Source organism: Nilaparvata lugens, chromosome 6, assembly GCF_014356525.2.
Source record: "Nilaparvata lugens isolate BPH chromosome 6, ASM1435652v1, whole genome shotgun sequence".
Lineage (NCBI taxonomy): Eukaryota > Metazoa > Arthropoda > Insecta > Hemiptera > Delphacidae > Nilaparvata > Nilaparvata lugens.
Genome location: NC_052509.1, coordinates 12,732,700 through 12,751,591, shown reverse-complemented (window position 1 = coordinate 12,751,591; position 18,892 = coordinate 12,732,700). Strand labels below are relative to the sequence as shown.

At 33.3% G+C, this 18,892-nt stretch overlaps 1 protein-coding gene across 1 annotated transcript; it reads left to right on the top strand.

The window, feature by feature from the left end:
- The first annotated feature begins 242 nt into the window (after nt 1–242).
- Nucleotides 243–15,851, top strand: LOC111057834 (thioredoxin, mitochondrial). Its single transcript, XM_039430134.1, has 5 exons — nt 243–429; nt 5,676–7,255; nt 11,276–11,380; nt 12,071–12,196; nt 14,882–15,851. Exons 2-5 carry the CDS (start codon nt 6,794–6,796, stop codon nt 14,942–14,944), a joined length of 756 nt encoding a protein of 251 aa, XP_039286068.1. The 5' UTR covers nt 243–429; nt 5,676–6,793; the 3' UTR covers nt 14,945–15,851.
- The last annotated feature ends 3,041 nt before the right edge of the window (nt 15,852–18,892 follow it).

The window sequence follows — 18,892 nt, the reverse complement described above, 5'->3', positions numbered from 1 at the left end:
ATTAACTAACTCATATTTTTTTTTAATTTTAACTTCATAAGAATTGATGGGTTTTTAGCATTATTAATACCTTAAACCGCAAACGTAAGAACAAAAATATTATTTTTGAATAAGGAAGGATAGATTAAAAAAGGATTGTCTAAAGATAAGCTCTTCTCCAAAAGCACAAAAGCTTATTTTTCTTTCTTCTGTGCATAAACAAAAGTTTATAAAATCAACCATTTGATTTTACACCTGTGATCATTCTTTCAACATCTGCTCACAATATATACAAACAAAATCTGATCTGAAAGCTAGAAATCAATTCTCGATAGCCTATTCTATGTTTAGAAGTTCTATTTTGAGACGTCATCTACTGTTTTCTGTTTTATAAAATAACAATAACGTGTACTTCATTGAAGGCTGGGGTTTTTATTAGAAACTACAAAGGTAAGTGTTGACCCTTTTAAGTATCACTCAATATTATTATCCATATGAGCTGAAAGTAAAGCTTTTATGATCTCTCTATAATAAATTATGACAATTCAAGAAGTGAAAAACAAATAATATAGGCTATGCTCTGTTTAAATTTTTATGAGCATAGGTAGTAGAATTGTTTGGAATTTTTCTTAAAAAGATTTTTATTCTTGAAGTTCAATATTTATAATTCCAATAGGCAAAGATGTTAAATTTCTACAAGGGTGACAAAGAAAGCTCTAATCGCATTGTCTTGTCAAGGCTTATGTCTTGCACGAAAAACCCAGGAAAGAAAATATATCCAAAATAATCAATATTGGTAATATCATGGATCAAGGATAATTTAAAATTAGAGTAGAATTGAATAAGGAAGACAACAAAAAGCAAAAAATGTATGTTTTCTTATCATCTCACTTCTATAAATAAAAGTCGGATAATATCATGAATATAAGAGAATTTAATCTTTATATGAAGCTCTAAATGTAGTGAAATAAAAATGGCCATGAAAAATTGCTCACAAAATGGAAAAATCAATTAATTTTGAAATAATAGAAAATTCTGTTACTTTAGCATCAGAGATTCGTAAGTTTTAAATTTAGCGGCTCAGTGCCAGCTGTATCACATTCTTGTAAGTGTGCTTGGGAGCTGAATTTTACTTTCGATTAGAAATTATTTCATCTATTAAAAACATATAAATTGATTTATAATAATCCAATTTTTATAAATTCACTATAAAATTCGAAATTTTTGATAATAATTCTCCTAATCCTCTGGCGGAATGTTTCCTTCCTTGCCGATTGCCGATCCATTTTCTCTGTTTCTGAGCTTTCATTTCATTCAAGGTTGCCGACTCATAAGGAAGTATCACGAATTAGTTTATTATTCTTGGAATTTTGTGGGATTTCCGTTATTCTCTAGGCATTTCGCCACATTGCGAGAGCAGAATATTATATATTAGCATTCTACATTTTTACTCTTGTTGAGGTTAAATTCCTTCACATCAACCAAAATGGTTCATCAAGTAGCAAGCTCCGTAAGTAATTAACTCATTCTTCTTACTAATTTTCGTCTACCTTGTAATTTTTATAAGAAATCATCAAAATTTATTCCAATTTTTGCTTAGTCCGTTTGGAAATACTATAAAACTTTTTCAAAATGTGCCACAGTCTCTAGAATTTGAGACTTCCATGGCATGTGCTCACTGTTGTTTTGACTCCCACAAATTGTTTAAACATAAAAAAGACTATTATTAACTTATAAATTAACAAAACCATCATCTTCGCAAATGCTCCTTATGACGGTCAATTAGTTGTTCTGTTTATACTCATCTATTTTTCCAATGATTGATTTTTCAATAGACCAGCACTTCAAACTAACTAGCTTTACCGGTAGAAGCTACTGTATTTTGGCTACCGTTTTTTTACATCAAACATTTTTATAAACTTTATTCTTGTTTACCAATATCTTAGGTAGGTAGACAGCTCTACATAATAAGAATAATATCATAAATTTACTAAAAGTCACAATTACAAATATCCAACTTACCAAATCCATTATTTCTTAACCTAACTTAATTCAAGGTAGATTATTTTGTATGGCATTATTAGGTAGGCCTATAATGTGTGTAACACAAGGTAATTTAAGCATAGTTTAACTTACTGTTGTCTCATGCAATAATTATTGTCCCACTAAATAATCTTTGATTTTTTATTGTGATAAATAATGTGTGGTCATTCATGGTTTTGACTCAGTTATGGTTACATAACATATTTTGAGAATACATTATTTGTATACAGTATACTGTATATGTATAGAAAGGATTAGCTCATGACGGTTTTATTAATTTGAGCTCCCATTAAATTTTCAAAATAAATTGAGTAGGCCTATAATTATTTATTATATTTATTATTTTTTAATTATTTGTAAAATAATTGAAAAGTTTTAAATTAAATGGGAAATTATATTTAGTTTATAAAATCAAGATTATTAGTAAGATGTAATTGCTTTAAGAAAATTCCATCTATAAATTAGAATACCTTTACCTATCAATTCGTCTTCAAAAAACTCGAGTAAATCTCTGTTCTGCTGGGCAGAAAAAGAATATCGTTGTTTCTTATTGAAGTTTTCACACAGAATAGGATTTTTGAACACTCATAAGAACAAATATATAATAGCTTATATTGCTCCTTTCTATAGTGAGGTCCACGTTATAATGGCAGTGGAGAAAGATAGGAGAACAACGTTGCCGATCCTCTGTCTTGCCAATGCCTTCTTCTATAGACGGTAACTGATGCAGGTTTATTAATGAAATATTAACTGTTAATTCTCGTTTCAAAAAATCAATTATATTTTATTAGGCAAGAAATAATATTCAATAACTTCACAATGAATTTTCATAATTAAGATTAAATATTTTGTTAATTATTAATTCTAAATTGTTAAAAGGCGATCTCACAACAGAGCAAAGCGAGAAAGAGATAGCGCTATCCGCTTTGTTGAATGATAGACAAGGATAGCAATACCATTGCTAATCAAACCATGCCATTATAATGTGGGCCTCACTGTAGATGTGCACAAATTTATTGCTTGAAAAATAGGTTGATACAAGTCTCTTTTTCCAATTCATTGCTGGAAAAATAGGTTTTTAATAAGTTATTTCCCAAATTAAGAAAAACTATAATTTTTTCTGTTGATAAAAAATTAAAACATTATTTAACTCACTATTTAAACACCCTTTATTTCATAGCATTTATTCTTCATCCTATTAATAGTGTTTTTTATGCAGTTGAACCATTGAACTTATGATGAAATACGAAAACGAATAACTTTTATAAAATTTATAAAAGATGAGTAAAAGTTAAAAGTTTTTTATAACTCTGAAATATTCACAAGAGACCTACTTGTCATACAGTGCTATTACAGCACTCAACTGAACTTCTATTTTTTAGTGTGATAATTAAGCACGAAATTATCGCTTATATAAGGGGAGTCATATTGCCTTATCTATTAGTCATGAAAAAGTGCTTCAAATGAATGAAATCCACCCAGAGTAAAGATAACGCACGATTTACTATGTTTATATTATGTACATATATGCCAGTTTATCATGTGTGCTGGCACATAGAGTATCTAGGTTGCAACTTGAAAATCATGTACTTTTCATCAGAGTTAAAACGATTTATTTGAAATTTTACATGATTTTTAAGTAAGTAATATAATTAAGCTATATAAGATTTTTTTGATCCCCAGTGATGTAAAACATCACTATATTTTATAGGCCTACAGTTACCTAAAGTGAGGTCCACGTTATAATGGCAGTGGAGAAAGATAGAAGAACAACGTTGCCGATCCTCTGTCAATGCCTTCTATAGAAGGTAGTTGATACAGGTTTATTGATGTAATATTAACTGTTCATTCTCGTTCGTAAAATAATCAATTATATTTTATTAAGCAATAAATTGTATTTTTCAATAATTTCATACTGAATTCTTATATTTAAGATGAAATATTTTGTTAATTAATTATCAATTCTACATTGTTAAAAGACGATCTGGCAACAGAGCAAAGCGAGAAAGAGATAGCGGTATCCGTTTTGTTGAATGATAGACAAGAATAGCAATACCATTGCTAATCAAACACTGCCATTATAACGTGGACCTCACTATAATAATATCCAAATTAGTATCCTATCATATCCTCGAATCATAGTTGATTCACAATCATTAATAAATTATAATAATTTTATTCTCTAATCTTCCAATTTCCAAAAATAATTATCATCAATCACATAGATCCGGTTGCACAAAAGTCTGTTAACTTTTAATCCCGATTAAAATCTACGAGAATTAATCAGAGATTTTCTTAGAAAATCCTTCTCGGATTAGTTCTCATGTAATTTAATCATGATTTAAATTCAATAGGTTTTTGTGCAATCGGGCCATAATTATGTTACAAGTTAACGTTTGTTATCTAGGCCTACTTAGGAAATTGTTCGAATTTATATTTTGTATAACAAGCTGAACCTATTGTATGAGGAAATACAAACTAATAATATTAAGTTAGTAATCAGTTGGTTAATAGGATAAGAAATCACTAAATTATTTCTATTTTGTATTTCAAGCTGGGGCCTATTGCATGAGGAAATACTAACTAATAATATTAGTAATCTGCTGGCTATTAGGATAGGAAATCACTCAACATATTAGCTTGTATTTTCTCTTGCAACAGGGACCTAGTTGAATTTTTCGCAAATTTTATTATCAATTGAAAACAGTAAGCTTAACCAATGTGACCGCAAATTAAATGTTGGATAATGATTGTATTTCTAGCTATCAGTTTATTGATTATTTAAATAGTTTAAAGTTACTTAATTGGAACAAATACTTGATAAGGAATACAATAAGCTATTTATGTTCAGCAACTTTCCATTTCACAACGATATTTAGTACAGCAAACTTTCCCTTTTACAGCAATATTTAGTTTGACAATCCAGGGTTCAGGACTGAAGGTTTACTGTTTGACAAAAATGAAATGGGATTCAAATAATAGTTTAAATAAATAAAGACAAGAGGACAATGTTCAAAGTACAAATCTTTCTATCCAATAATATGTTTGGCAAACCTATTTATTTAATTGATGCAAACATAGGAAGTTTCACAGACGAATTCCAGTACGAGCTCTAATTACTTAACGATAGCATAACAGTACAACTATATTTGAGTTATAATATCTCTTATATCTGATGATAGAAACAATATTGAGGTCCACGTTATAATGGCAGTGTTTGATTAGCAATGGTATTGCTATCCTTGTCCATCATTCAACAAAGCAGATAGCGCTATCTCTTTATCGCTTTGTTCTGTTGCCGGATCGTCTTTTAACAATGTAGAATTAACAAATTAACAAAATATTTCATCTTTATAATTTAAATTCATTATGAAATTATTGAAAAATATGATTTCTTGCTCAATAAAATATAATTGATAATTCTAAACAAGAATGGACAGTTAATATCATATCAATAAACCTGTATTAGCTACCGTCTATAGAAGGCATTGACAAGATAGAGGATCGGCAACGTTGTTTTGCTATCTTTCTCCACTTCCATTATTACGTGGACCCCACTATAACAATATTGATGGAGTTTTAGATGTTATGATGAAACTTCCAATCCTTCTATCACATTCAAATTTCAATCCTTAATTTCCTTTCTGTTCCAGAACGTTCTATCCAGTCGCTACTACCTGTTGTATCCTGCAGACATCCTTAACCCATCCTTTTCCTCCTGATCCTTAACACAAGATCCTTTTACAAGATTCTCCAAGGGTTTATCAGAGATTGTGAAGGTTTCAAGATACACTGGAAGTTGGTTATATGTATTACGCCTGTACTATGAAATCCTACGATTTTGTGAGCTGGTAATAATAAATTGTGACTCAAGGATATTAACTCTACTAAGCTTTCCAAGATATTTTGTGTAATATCTGGTAGTATAACTTTACAAAAAGAGAAGAGAATACAAAAAAAGAAGAAATCTTAGGATTTTGTTAGCTTGTAATAATTGTGACTCAAGGAATTAACTCTACTAAGCTTCCCAAGATATTTTTAATAATATCTGGTAAAATAACTTTACAAAAAGAGAAGAATACAAAGAAAATAAGAGCATAGAATACGAAGAAAAGAATAGAATACTCCACAAAGGGAATATAACTCAATAAAGTTCCTTATTTTTATGTGTTGGAAACATTATAGATTTCCAAGAGTTCTCAAAGATTGTAAAGACTTGAACAAAAAATAACATTTTCTAAGGAATTCCACGATTTTGAGAGTTGATAACTCATCACTCAAGAATTGAATTATAAAGCTTTCAATATGTTGTGCTTTAGAAATCTTAAAGACTAGTTCCTAGAGGTTCTCCAAGATTTTGTGTGCTAATAATTGAAACTTTCATGAGGTTTTGTGAAGTTTGTCAAGATTTTCATCATATTTTGTGTGTTGTAAATGTTGAAGGCTAGCTCCTAAAGGTTCTCCAACATTTCTAAAGCTAAAAATTTATACTTTTTTGAGAGTTCTCTAAGGTTTTGTGAGTTGAGAATCAAGATTTCCCCATATTTTGTGAGTCGGAAATCTAAAAGGCAAGTTCCCAGGAGTTCTACAAGGCTTTGTAAGCTAATAATTTTATTTTAAAAGGTAATCATTTTGAAATCTTGAAGGTTTGTTCAGACTAGGAGTTCTCCAAGACTTTGTGAGCCAATTATTGAAACTTTTTCGAGTGGTTTGAGGTTTTGTGTGTTGGAAAACAAGATTTTTGTTAAATTTTGTGCATTAAATCTTGATAATGTCCGAAGATCTGTCGAAAAGAATGAAAGAAATTGTCATGGAAGAAGACAAGTCTGGCTATGTTATCGACCGAGTCTCCAACTCCATGTTGGAAGATGCTGACGGGGAGGTGAAAGAGAAGAAGGAGGAAACGGTGATAAAGAAGGTGGTTCCAAAGAAGACGAAAAAGGTGAAGGAGAAGAATGGAGATTCGGGAGACGAGGATGGAGCTAACATCCATCACAGGGAGAGAGACAGAGATGAGAATAGGAGAGCTACGGTGGTCTCATTTGAGACGTCCGACGAGGAACAGGGAAGTGAGGGGAAGGGAAAGAAGAAGGAGGGTGAGAAAAATGCGGGTGTAAAAGCGTGCTCGAGCAAGGACAGTCAGCCTGAAGGCCAGGATGTGGTGGAAACGCCGAGGAGAACTTTTGCCAGCTTACTCACTCCTTACAAGCGGCTTTCTCTGGTTGCTGATACGGTAATGTGTTGAAAAAATTGTAATTGAGTAATCTTGAGACAGAATTAGAGAAAGTTTATAGAAGTAATGTAAAAAAATAGCCCTTAGGATAGTAGACTTGTCTAGTCCTTGTAAACCGCTAAATTTGGATGTATTCTATAGAAGATTTAGGCTAGGCGCACACCAGTTAGTCAAGACAAGACATGATCAGACACGTTTAGTCACAATACTTCACATTGTTGCTTATGAAGACATGTCTAATAGCAATGACTAATCAAATCAGTGTGAGTATCGTCATAAATCTCCGATTTCCTTATTATGTTTTCTCCTCCTAAATAATTCAAAATAGCTGAAACTTTATACTTTTTACTCTTTAATTTATTTTGTGTTCAATTTTCTAGTTTTTCGAAATTTGATTTAAACGTGGACGCGACTACTCTCCGTTTTGGAAAGCCAATTTTCCGACTCCAGCTGTTTAAAGTCTAGAACTTAGCCGAATCCCGAGTTCGGAAACCGGCCCAAATTTGGTTGTAATCTATAGAAGAATGAGGCCCTGTTGCACAAGAGCCGGTTAAATTTTAACCGTGATTAAATTCCGTGATTTCAAAAAAGGCTTCCTGATTGGTTCTCGTGGAATTAATCACGGTTAAAATTTAACATACTTTTCTGCAACACGGATTAGAATAGTAAACTTGACTAGATAAATTTGTTTGTATTTTAAAGAAGATTTAGTCTTTCATAAAAGGCTTTGGTTGCCTTTTAAGCGGTTTTTTACCCGCTTCATTCATAGATAAATCATTCAGTCCTATTATAACTATAACAGTATAATTATAACTATGGTGAGGTCCACGTTATAATAGCAGTGTTTGATTAGCAATAATATTGCTATCCATGTCTATCATTCAACAAAGCGGATAGCGCTATCTCTTTCTCGCTTTGCTCTGTTGCCAGATCGCCTTTCAACAATGTACAATTAATAACCAATCAGCAAAATATTTTATCTTAATTATGAAAATTCATTATGAAATTATTGAAAAATATAATTTCTTGCTTAATAAAATATAATTGATTATTTTAAACAAGTTAATATTACATCAAAAAACGTGTATCAGCTACCGTCTATAGAAGGCATTGACAAGACAGAGGATCGGCAACGTTGTTCTTCTATTTTCCTCCACTGCCATTATCACCTGGACCTCACTATAGGAAAATTTGGTAGTATTTCATAGAATATCAGGAGGTGTTGGTCGAGAACTTGGAGAGTTAATTCTTGTGTTGTTTGAATGCTTTTTACTCGCTTTATTCATAAATAAAACATAATTCTGTTCTATTTATTATAACCATGATAGTAATGTAGCCTAGTATATATAACAAGGTTGTTGCTGTTATCATATTTTAGAAAATTCTAGATTAATAGAAAGTATTGGTTTGAAGGAATCATTCTCGTTCGTTTTTAGGTAAAGTAATAGCATTTTTATCTTGAGCCAGAGATGATCAGTTGCAAGTTTTAATAGCTTGAATGCATTATAGAGTTACGTAACTGATTTTATTGGCAAAAAGCTGGCATTGTCCTTGACTGTTGTAAGCCGTCAGTCGAACTTGTTTCTTAGTAATATTACATTCACTTTTCCAATAATCATTCAAGACATTCTTTCCTAACTCTTTCCTGTTTTATTCTATTACTAATAATTCTGCTATTATTACTTATTACTATAGTGATGTCCACGTTAAAATGGCTGTGGAGAAAGATAGGAGAACAACGTTGCAGATCCTCTGTCTTGTCAATGCCTTCTATAGACGGTAGCTGATTCAGGTTTATTGATGTAATATTAACGGTTCATTCTCGTTTAAAATAATCAATTATATTTCTTTAAGCTATAAATTATATTTCTCAATAATTTCATAATTAAGATGAAATATTTTATTAATTAATTATTCGACATCGTTGAAAGACGATCTAGCAACAGAGCAAAGCGAGAAAGAAATAGCGCTATCCGCTTTGTTGAATGATAGACAAGGACAGCAATACCATTTCTAATCAAACACTGCCATTATAACGTGGACCTCACTAAAATACTTATCATACATCCTTCTATAGTGTGGTCCATGTTATAATGGCAGTATTTGATTAACATTGGTGTTGCTATCCTTGTCTATCATTCTACAAAGCAGATAGCGCTATCCTTTTCTAGCTCCGCAACGTTGTCAGATCGATCAATGTATAAATATCATTAATTAGCAAAATATTCTATTTGAATTATGAAAATGTATTATTTAAAATAAAATGAACAGTTAATATTACATCAATAAGTCGGTATCAGTTACCCTCCATAGAAGGCATTGCCAAGACAGAGGATCGGCAACGTTGTTCTCCTATCTTTCTCCACTGCCATTATAACGTGGACCTCACTATAGCACCTGGGGATTGTCAATGGTTTTTGATTTGGATGAATTTTGTTGATAGTTTGAGGCTTTTCGATTGTTACTCATTCAAATAAACAATTTTTGTGAGCCTAAAAATATAATTGAGACTAATTGAATGTTTGACCCCTTGAAAAAACAAATATTTCCTCTGCAATTATCAAAAAGAAAATAAATTAGTCACTTGCTTGATATTTGATCTATTGCCAAAAATTCAACTTATCTCTAGGGGGAAATGGAAATAAATGTTATTTTTCGTGTTGATGATAAGCATAGTTCCAGACTAGATAATGTATTAATACCATTGTCTGCTGTTTTAGTGGTATAATTAGAGTTAATGAATCATTTTTCCAAGCTCTCATGTTTTGTGTTGTGATATAACGTAACACGGTAATGAAAAATAAATCCCAAAATAGCCGTGTAATTGTCAAAAATATTGATAAGAAAATACGTAATTCTTATAATTAAATATTCATAACTATTCAATAGAAATTGTGATTGATAAAACTGACTGAAAGTGTCATCAGAAAAAATTGAGGCAAAAATGTATTGTACTGTCATACATATGATTCACTGCTCATGATATAATGTCCTGTCATTTTTAGCATTTTTGATAAGAGAAGCAAATTGATAGTTTCAATCAAGGCCTGGTCATCTCAGGGAAGAGATAGCTAGAATAATATAAGTCGGAAATTTATGATTCAATGCTTACTCATCACTGATTCAATGATTCTAGATACATCGTTCATCAACTTGTTGATTCATTGGTTCTAGATTAATCGTTGATTAACTTGTTGATTCATTGATTCTAGATAAGTCGTTGATCAACTTGTTGATTCATTGATTCTAGATAAATCGTTGATCAACTTGTTAATTCATTGATTCTAGGTAAATCGTTGATCAACTTGTTGATTCATTGATTCTAGATAAATCGTTGATCAACTTGTTGATTCATTGATTCAAATCATAGATAAACTATTCAGTTGTACATAGCTGTAGATTAGAACTTGGAGTAGTAATTGTAATGTATTAATATATTAATGATGCTTCTACTTTTTATACTTTTCAGTTTTGATTTATTTTTTTATAAAACAACTTCTAATCGTTTCAGTTCTATAGTGAGGTCCACGTTATGACAGTATTTGATTAACATTGATTTTGCTATCCTTGTCTATTTGTCTATCATTCGACAAAGCAGAGATCGCTATCCTTTTCTAGCTCGGCAACGTTATTGCCAGATGGTTTTTCAAAAATGTAAAAACATAATTTAAAGAACAAATTCAATTTCAATTTTGAAAATGTTTTGAGAAATATACTGTCTTGGCGAATAAAATGTAATTGATTGTTTTAAACAGGAATGAACCGTTAATGTCACATCAGATATCTTCTATAGAAGGCAGTGGTAAGGCAGAGAATCGGTAACACTGTTCTTCTATCTTTCTCAACTACCATTATAACGTGGACCTCACTATAGATAGATTTGGATTGTTTCGGTTAAGAACTTGAAGTAGTAATTAGTAATACTTATAATTAGTATAATATAATATCTGTGACATGTAGGCTACATTTTACAAAAATGTTGGAAACTGATGGTGACCTTTTTGAATTGTTTGTTTCTAGGCTGACCTGAAGGCCAAGCTCGCCGAAGCTGGTTCAAACCTTGTTGTCATCGACTTCTTCGCCACATGGTGTGGACCATGCAAAATGATCTCGCCAAAAGTTGAGGTAAATATTATTTTTATCAAATCAACGTATTTGTAGAATCTACAAACACAGATAACTATTGCTCTGAAGGTTGAGGCATGTATCTTGCAGTGGACCAGCCTACCAAAACTCTCTTCATAAAATGCTGCCGCCAAATGGGCTATGACGTAGTTTGCAAGCTCTCCCCTCAGTCATGTCTTGAGTTTGGGGAAAAGTTATAAGTTACTATAGTGAGGTCCATGTTATAATGGCAGTGTTTGATTAGCAATGGTATTGTTTATCATTCAACAAAGCGGATATAGTGACAAAGAGATAGTGCCTCTTTCTCGCTTTGCTCTGTTGCCAGATCGTCTTTTAACAGTAGAACTAATAATTAATAAAATAAAAAGCAATAATTATAAAATTATTGAAAAATGTAATTTATTGCTTAATAAAATACAATTGATTATTTTGAACGATAATGAACAGTTAATATTACATCAATAAACCTGTATCAGCTACCGTTTATAGAAGGCATTAACAATACAGAGTTCGGTAACGTTGTTCTCCTATCTTTCTCCACTGCCATTATGGCATGGACCTCACTATATCTCTTGATACAAATTTCTCTCCTCACTGCTTGGTTATCTGCACTGTGAAATTGGGTATTCTGTGTGAAGATTGTTTTTAAATTCAAATATTTAATGTTTTTTTTCTGTTTTGTTTGATCAGGAATTGGCAAAGGAGTTCCCAGATGTGGTGTTTCTGAAGGTGGACATCGATGAATGCGATGACATTGCCACCGAATATGATGTGCAATCTATGCCTACGTTCATCTTCATCAAGAACAGTGCTAAGGTAATTTCAGTTTTGCTCTGTCGTTTTTATAGGGAACGCGACTAGGTGCCACCCCGACTGTCCCTTTCTAAACCCGGTTTTTAGGGGACAAGTTGACGTGAGCCATCCCCGTCTACTTGTCTCCTTTCTTAGGAGGTGACAACTAGTCGGGGGACACACTGACGCGAGGGTGCAAGGTGTGAAGTTGTCGTTTACGGTCATGACTAGTTGGCACCTTTGGTCCAGTAGGTGTCAAGTAGTCGGGGGGACAACTTGACGGCAATGGTATATTTTTACGAGGCTACAAATAGTCGCCTAAAGCCAAAATGACCAGGTGTCAGGCAGTCGGGGTGACACCTAGACGGAGACCCGTTTTTACATACTCAGATTGTATTTCAGTTTTGAATTGATGGATGGATAACTCGGAATAACACCATAGAGAGAATCTAGCGTAATTTTGCTGTAATATTTATTCTATATTTCGTCTATGTGCTATGATATATATGCTATATTTTGTCTATGATAATATTGAGGAAAATATATGTTTTAGCAAATTGATTAAAACAATATAAAAACTTTGAAATATTTTAACGACTAGTTTCGACAATAGGTCATTTTCAAGGCTTGAAAATATGGTATGCTAGGTTTTATAAATTGATAAAAACAATGTAAAAACTTGTAGTAACCTTTATAAACTTTATAATATTTCAACGACTAGTTTCGAACATAGATCATTTTCAAGACTTGAAAATATGGTGGTCGAAACTAGTCGTTAAAATATTTTAAAGTTTTTAATAAAGAGTACTACAAGTTTTTATATTGTTTTTATCAATTTGAACAAAAGTAGCCCATATAAGTGAAGCGATTTTATGTTTTAGCAACTATATTTTGCGTACAGACTAAGACTCAACTCACACTTACGCGACTCAGGTCGAGAAGAGACTGGACTCTAGTCGAGAGCATGATTGTGTTTTCAAATGGTAACGTCGCGGAGACTAGAATCGACTGGTCTGAGTGTCACCATTTGGAAACACATGCTCTCGACTAGAGTCGAGTCTCTTCTCGACCTGAGTCTCGGAAGTGTGAGTTGAGCCTTAGGTTATGGTGATATTGGGTGCACGTGATATCATGCATGACCAAGCACGTACATCAGAGACAATCTGGAAAGAGCCATAGAAACACGTTGTGACTTGCATGTAGCTGCTCTCACAGAACGCAACCAGCAAGTGCATGTTTTCAGTGTGAATGTTCCTACTGCTCTTTCCACATTTTGTTTCTCATCTGCGCGCTTGGTCATGCAGGATCTCACGTGCACTTGCAAATACGTGCATCCAATACCCTGAGTCTGTATGCACCTTCAAACCATCTTTAACAATGTGACTGATAGTTTTATTGAAGAAGGACAAACACTGAGTTTTTTTCCATTTCAATTCATGAGTTGAAATTGACAAAAATACCAATACCATTTTATATTTCATTGGTACATAGAATGTTTCAATTCATGAGAGCTATTTTTGAATGAAGGACATGAGAGCTGACATTTAGGCTTAACTCACACTTACGAGACTCGACTCTAGTCGAGAGCATGTGTTTCCAAATGGTGACTCTCAGACCAGTCGATACTAGCATAGAGAAACAATAGCATAAGTAGATATCCCATGGTATAGGGCGTTTATGTCGCAATTTTTACTGTTATCTCAAGCCGATAGTCCACGTAGTTCTTTCCCGTGAAGCTGTGTGACGCTGGTAGTCTCTAATATACCGTTTGCCGTTCATACACTCTCACCCCACCAAAGCATTAAAAATCGACAATAATCGGCTTGAGTTGATAGTAAAATTTGCGACATAAAAGTCCTATACCATGGGGCATCTACTTACGCTATTGTTTCTCTATGATTCTAGTCTCCGCGACTGTCACCATTTGAAAACACATGCTCTCGACTAGAGTCGACTAGAGGCTCTTCTCGACCTGAGTTGCGTGAGTATGAGTTGAGCCTAAAAAATGGGTTTCATGAGTTGACCAAATTTTATGCACTCTGCGCTGATAAAATATTGAATAGTTCTGGATAGTATATTTATTTTATTTCAACTTATTAATTTGAGCTGAACCGTTGAAGAATGTTCAAAAATAGTTTACTGCCTTGTTCAGGTTGGCAGGAAGTTGGGGATCGATTGTCAATCGCACAAGTCGAAGGGCTTATGTGGGCATCACCCTCAGTATTGATAAAGACAAACCACTGCTGATTCAACTGGAGTATCTCCTGATCTTATTTTGAGCTCGATGGATCAAACCTTCAAAAATTATTAAAAACTTTTCTAAAACATCCGTTTTCAAATTAATGACCTAAAATCGAATATATTTATTAAGTTATGAAAACGATTTAATAATAAGAAACTAAAATTTTATTTAATTCTGTGGAGGAAGTCATTTGAACTGGTCCAGTGCTGATTCAAGTGTCTTGTGTCCAGTGAAAAGCAGAGCAGTGGAAATGAGTGAAACCCACCTGTGTAGTACAGTCATAAGCAGTATACTAATAATATTAGAATTTGAATAGGAGACCCTATGGAGGATTCTCTTGTATGAAGTATTTATAAGTATTAGGTATAGGACAGAAAAAGTTGCTCATTAGTCCCTAGACTAGATAGCAATCTATCGTTAAATAAAAAAAAAATCTGTGGCTGATGTTTGTTTGGTTTATTTTCCAGATTGACGGTTTCTCAGGGGCCAACTACGATAAGCTGAAGGAGACCGTTCAAAAGCTGAAATAGAAGATGCGCTCTTAGAGTAAGAACCATATGGGTGATGGTGGAGGAGCAGCCCCAATAAACATGCAGCAGTCAAGGCTTTTCAACACGCAAATCACACACAATCACTCTTGGTCCAAAAATGAGCTAATCCTCTCTCCTTCTTCTGATCAACTTCTTCTTTCAATCAGTATTTAATGCTGGTTGATCGTTTCATCTTCATCAGTTATCGTTCACCGACCACAATGTTCATTCTTCGTTTTTTATAATTTCAGTTTTTTTAATTTTCAAAATGGTTGTTAGGATACAATGAATGTATTACATTACTATGTTCATTCATCGTTTTTTATAATTTCAGTTTTTTAATTTTCAAAATGTTTGTTAGGATACAATGAATGTATTACATTACAATGTTCATTCATAGTTTATTATAATTTCAGGTTTCTAAGTTTCAAAATGTTGTTAGTTTCGAGTTTACAATGAATGTACTTTAGACTAAATGAATTAATTGTTGATTCAATGAACTGTAGTACTCAAATGTTTTGCAAAATGTAACAGCTCTCATTGTTTTTTGATTTGTTTCTTCAATTTCCAAAATTTTCGAGTATACAGGGAAGTGAATTGTTGTTTTACACAGATTTATAACTGTATTAGTAGATTGAACTCCCTTCGAAATAAAACTCATTCAATATTATTGATAAATCTTGTTTAAAGTTTACTTTCTGTTTTGTTTAGTGGTAAATTGTTGTTTATAAATCTATTAATGATTGTGGTTCACATTCCAAACTTGCTGAATTTTTTTATGAAGCTAACTGCTTATTTTTCACGAAATTGATGAAATTCATTGAAAGTACCGGATAGAGTTATGTATTTATCATTGTGGCCTTACGTTACACTCATTTTGGATTAAATCTGTTTCCTTGAAATGGAAGAGTTTGTATTATTTTGATATCCTAGACTTGGTGCAGGTTTCACCAATGCCGGTTAAATTTTAATCGTGATTAATTTCACGAGAACCAATCAGAGAAGCCTTCTTTTTGGAAAGCCTTATCTGATTGGTTCTCGTGAAATTAATCACGAATAAAATTCAGCCGGCTTTTGCGCAACCGGCATTTATTATTAGTTATATTATAAGTATTTATCATTAAGATTATTACTTTATTCTAAGGCTCAACTCACACTTACGCGACTCAGGTCTAGAAGAGACTCGACTCTAGTCGAAAGCATGTATTTTCAAATGGTTACAGTCGCGGAGACTAGAATCGACTGGTCTGAGTGTCACCATTTGGAAGCACATGCTCTCGACTAGATTCGAGTTTCTTCTCGACCTGAGTTGAGCCTATAGGTCGTTTGCAGCAGTGTAAGTTTGACTGTTTGAACAGATTAAGCAGTCTACACACAATGACATTAGTGACTGCTACAGGAACGCAGAATTAGGACGAGGTCACATGAGCTTTTTTTTAGGGGAGTCGATGGAAGCTCTCCGATTTGCTGATTGAGTTGTGTCGTTCAGGAATCAGCTGATGAACAGCCGATTGGAGCTTCCGGCCCTACCATCGTCTGATGAATCGTGTGGCTTCTTCTTTAGGGCTTAGTCATACAAAGCGTTTTCAGATGAGTCGGCAGGGCAGGAAGCTCTCCGATTGGGCGATTATCAGCTGATTCCCGAACGGCAAATCGGAGAGCTTTCTACCCTGCCGACTTGTCTGAATAAACGCTTTGTATGCCCTAAGAAATGTGTTCCCGTGGACACTTCGTTTAATTGTCCCTGTGTGCAGGCTGCCTTATGAGAAATCTTGAGATTAAATTATTATCTGTTTGATTCAAAGTTGAAACTTGTATACCTAGTCAGTCTTCAGAGTACATCAGTTTACAAAGTACAAGTTTCAACTGGAAATCGGAAGAGCTAATAGTTTGAGCTGTGAAGGCTGATAGGTTTGAGATAATTTTTTCTTTGATATTTTTATTCGTTTAATGGTAGTACATAGTGAAGCGGCCAAGGTAAGACATCATCACCTGGTGTCCATATTTTCACATGATGAAAACTGTGTCATTGAGACACGCATTACATTAGGACACCATTGGTGTCTGTCTAAAGCAGACACAAATATGGTGTACCAATAAGTAAGCCATCACAAATTTGTGTGCAGAGCCTCCTAGTGTGATAGGCTCAATAAGAACTAATGCACCGTGACTAGCTTGGACACTTGGCTTCCCCGCCTGGTGTCTAAAGGTAGGCGCACACAGATCATCGGACGAACGGCACGGATCGGACGATTAGATTTGATGCATTGTTTTCAATTGGAGTGCGCATACCTATATTATTATTACAATTTAGTTGCGTAAAGCCACACATTTTTGAGCAAGGCTCAAGTGGCATGCAACATGTCAAGTTCAGGATCGGGATCCTGAGAATGCGTTGCAGCACTCCTCTCTATTGTATATGACATGCCTCTACCAATGTCGCATATACGATGCGAATAAGTTATGCACAATCCAATTGAAAACAATGCATCAAATCTAAATGTCCGATGACGATCTGTGTGCGTCTACATTTAATGTGATACCAAATATCCTAAGTCGTGATCAGGGACAGGTATTCCTGGATAGATCGTATCAAATAAAAACATGGTAAGTTACATAATACGGGCCTAAGATCCAAGAGTGGTCTTTATACTGAAGTTATAAGTTTATTCACAATTAATTGGTGGTATTGGGGTGGTACAAGTTATTCGCTCCGCAAACTGTTCGACTTACAATCTGTTCGCTTGACAATCTGTGCGCACTAGTAGATAAAGGTCACGTGATGGCATTTTGTGCGCACGATACTTTGAGTGACGTCATCGACTGTAGCGCTACCTACTGCTTTAATATTAAATTATTATTACCAGCTTCGTCTCTCTAATAATTCTTACTATCTAATCATATAGCAAGATTTTGACGGCATTGAATAATTTTCTAACCTAAACTAATATTCTCATTTTTGATTAGTTCTGTACAGTTTTCTCAGACTTTATTGATAGGAATACGCTTTTCCGAGATTATTTTACCAATTTATTGACAAGAATAAGTTAATCTTAAATCATTTGAGCATCAGCTACAGTAATAATAAGCTAGCAACCAACATTTCCTGGTTTAACTGTAAGTGAAATTTTGGTATTATTATGGAAATGAGTTAATTGTTCTTTTTAAATACATTGATAGCTAGAAGATTTTTTACTTGTAACTTATTATAAGTAATAATAATGTTTTATCCTTGTAACCTGGGCTAAATTCTAGCCGGTCAGAAACCGCTGTTGTCTCATTTATTAAAGATATCCAGTTAATTTTTTTAATGAAAGAGGAGGAGAAAATGAAGTCAACTATCCTATTTTGATACAACTTAATTAAATTTTAATATTAGAAGTAGCTGTTTCAAAACTTACCTTATTTTGAAGGAACGACGATTCCAAACTTTATTGATCTCAGTTGGTAAATCTTATTATTGCAATTCACGTTAAGTTAATTAAAGTTTTAATGAATAAATACTTTTATTCAATTGCAGTTTAAATGATAATGATGAATTCTAGGTTAGAACTAGCATAATTACAAAGTTGGTAATCATCACCTAACAGTGTACCTATGCAGAAAGATTCAAAGACTCTTCTCACAACGGTAAAGGAAAGGTTAGGTTTTTCTTATAAATGGCAATATGTTGATATTTTTCATGTGACTTTTTACCCGTATTATCGGATGGGCACGTTAATTGTTGGTCCCGGCTGAAGTATGACAGTCGTTAGGCCCATTGACGGCTTAAATTATATATTCAGGCGTTGGAACCTTCCCTCAAGGGACTCCCCAACTACAAAAGCCATACGAATTTACTTTTACATTACAAGGTAAAAGGAAATGTTAGGAGGTTAGGTTTTTGCTTATAAATGCTAATATGTTGATATTTATCAAAATGTCTAATCACAGTGATTAGTATTCGTG

Excerpts from the sequence above, each read along its gene's own strand:
- LOC111057834 (XM_039430134.1), top strand. The coding sequence starts at position 6,794 with ATGTCCGAAGATCTGTCGAAAAGAATGAAAGAAATTGTCATGGAAGAA. Across the intron at positions 7,256-11,275 it reads TTTCTCTGGTTGCTGATACG|GCTGACCTGAAGGCCAAGCT; the intron begins GTAATGTGTTGA and ends GTTTGTTTCTAG. Across the intron at positions 11,381-12,070 it reads TGATCTCGCCAAAAGTTGAG|GAATTGGCAAAGGAGTTCCC; the intron begins GTAAATATTATT and ends TTGTTTGATCAG.